At 45.2% G+C, this 2,485-nt stretch overlaps 1 protein-coding gene across 1 annotated transcript; it reads right to left on the reverse strand.

Moving 5' to 3' along the window:
* Window positions 1–1,219: 1,219 nt before the first annotated feature.
* On the reverse strand, window positions 1,220–2,485 carry EAH_00006850 (hypothetical protein, conserved; the record flags this gene model as incomplete). The annotated part of the gene is made up of 4 exons (XM_013396034.1): window positions 1,220–1,442; window positions 1,573–1,692; window positions 2,243–2,356; window positions 2,472–2,485. The coding sequence occupies 4 exons, from the start codon at window positions 2,483–2,485 to the stop codon at window positions 1,220–1,222; spliced, it is 471 nt and encodes a 156-aa protein (XP_013251488.1).

Consider the following 2,485-nt stretch of genomic DNA (forward strand, 5'->3'; position numbering starts at 1 on the left):
AAATGCAATAAATCTTAAACACTAGTCCGTAACCCTTCAGCGCAAACAAAAAGAAGTGAGCCAACTGCGCCATACGATATTCAAAATGAGCATTTGCGAAACCGGCGGTTCCTACATCCCTCAAAACCTAGTCCCTAAACCCTAAATCCTAAACCCTAAGAAACCCTCAACCCTAGAGTCACTTGTTGGCACTGCCGTTGGTTTCCTCGCTCACGCTTCACCGGCCTGTCAGCAGACCCAGAAGAAAAAGAGAGTTCGAAACAGTCATGATATTTTATATTGCTTTAAGTGGCTGCTGCTCTTGAGCATTACGGAGTTGGCTCTTACGGGGTTCCACCCCTGCGATAAATAAAAGACCGCACCTTGTTGTTTGTTGTTTAAAGCCAACTCTGCATTTACTCTCTCAACAGAAACTCTACCCTCGTCTCCTTATTCATCTTTGTCGTATAATCGTTTCTCAGCTCTGCTGCCCCTTCTCATCTTCTGCCGTTTGCTATTTCACCGTGTGCCTGTCTTTGTCTCTATCCGTCTGGTCAAAAATATATTTATTTGCACAGGTGCCATTGATGCAGCTACAAGTTGCTGCTGTGCCCATACCCGAGTGTATCTACACAGCGGCCTCCTACTGTTGCTTATATTTATGTTATCACATTTCTCTGTATGTCTACGTACAGCAACTCTATCCCTGTTTGCTTTCCTCCGCCTCTGTCTTTGCACTTCTTTTCTCTCCTTATCTGCTGTCTCTGTTTCTTCCTATCCTCGCAGCGAGCTCAACTCAAACGACCTGTTAATATTCTATTCGTGTTCGTTGTTGCTGTGTCCTTCATAAGCAGAAATGCAACGAAAACGACAGTGTTTATGTTTCATTTCTTTCCGTTGCTGCTGTGAACTTTATCAGCAAAAGTACAGCAAACAGCGAAGGTGGAAAGCAGGCCCCAAAAGGAGAAGGCCCCTTGGAGGCGTCACCATGACCACTAAGAGAATGTTCAGCCCCCCACTTCTAAACCCTAAACCCTAAACCCTAAACCCTACAAGCAAGAGAACAACTACTCCCCGATCAGGATGATACTTGTGGGGGTTTTTGGGTTTACAGTCTCAGCACCAGCCCAAGAGCTGAGATGCACCTGAGGTGTCTGTTTTTCTTCTTCTTCTTTAAAACAGAAAAAAAGGAAAAACTGCTTCTTAAATCGGCCTCTGCCGCTGTCTCGGCAATGCTTCATCAGAAGTCGAGAAGTTCCTGTTTGTTGAATGGGTCTAAGTTGAGCTTCGCAGATCCGTTGCAAGCACACAAACAAACGAGAGAAAAGAAAGCAACAAGCAGCGTGAAGCTCCCACAGATGATGCCCAGGCCTCCAGCATAACCCAAGTTACCAAACAAGGCCATGATGAGGTTCCAGAAGAAAAAGCGAAAGAAGTCGCCTGTGATGAAGAAGGACTCAAAGCTGTTGAAATGTGCAACAACAGAAACCGTCCCGAAAATAAACGGAGTCCACACATCAACAAACACCTCCGGGGTGAAGGAGAACAACGCCTGCCTCCATCTCTCTTGATTCACATCCCCTAAGAAGTTACCGGGCTCCACTGATAAATGCACTTTGCTTGCAGGCAATAGAAAACACCACAAGATCAATGTCAATACCCCAGCAGTCAAACCCATCCAACTCGTCACCGTTGCCAATGTTGCAGGACGATCTGCCGTTGTGCGAGTCATAGCCAGACCCAAGAAATGCACAAACCCGAAGTATTCTTTACAGAGTTAATGTACTTCCCGTAGAACGGCGAAGCGTTTCCTACAAAGCTAACGGGTACTGCCTTGAAGTACTCCGTATGAAGTTGAAGTATTCTGTACAAAGCTGAAGTATTCTATACACACTCGGAGTATTTCTCCATGTAAAAGAAACAGCTGGAAACAGATACCTGTTGATACTGAATTGTCTTAGACGGAAAGAGCTGAAACCGGAACCTCTATGGCGTAGGACTTCCACACGTAAAAGCAGCTGAAATAGGGTAACTGAAGTTCAATTTCCTCAAGCAGAAACGGCTGAAACAGGGAACTTGAAAAACTTGAACTCCTCCCACTTGCAAGGGAGAGCTGAAATGAGGCATTCAAGGATGAGATACTCGCGAATACAGAGGGGGAATCAGGCGATTGATTATAATCTTTCGATAAAAACTTCTGAAACTCCTTATATTTGCAGTATAATTTCTCCGTGAAGCTGATTATGATCAGAAGTTTGCAGACTTCCCGGCTATACCACCGGACATCAGAAAACGTGAATTCCCAACACCGAAACCGGAGATGTGGCGTATCAACGAGAACGATGCGCTTTGCCTACGCCTTCCGTCCATAAGGCAGCTAAAACCAACAAGAACAAACGCAGATATAGGCAAAGAAACAGATAAAAAGACAATAATAGTAAGGGGTAAAGAATACAAACACAGACACACAAACGGTAGCAGGACGGGCTTACTGAGCGCAGCGCAT

The sequence above is a fragment of the Eimeria acervulina genome, genomic scaffold, assembly GCF_000499425.1.
Source record: "Eimeria acervulina Houghton genomic scaffold, Eah_scaff30, whole genome shotgun sequence".
Classification (NCBI taxonomy): Eukaryota; Apicomplexa; class Conoidasida; order Eucoccidiorida; family Eimeriidae; genus Eimeria; species Eimeria acervulina.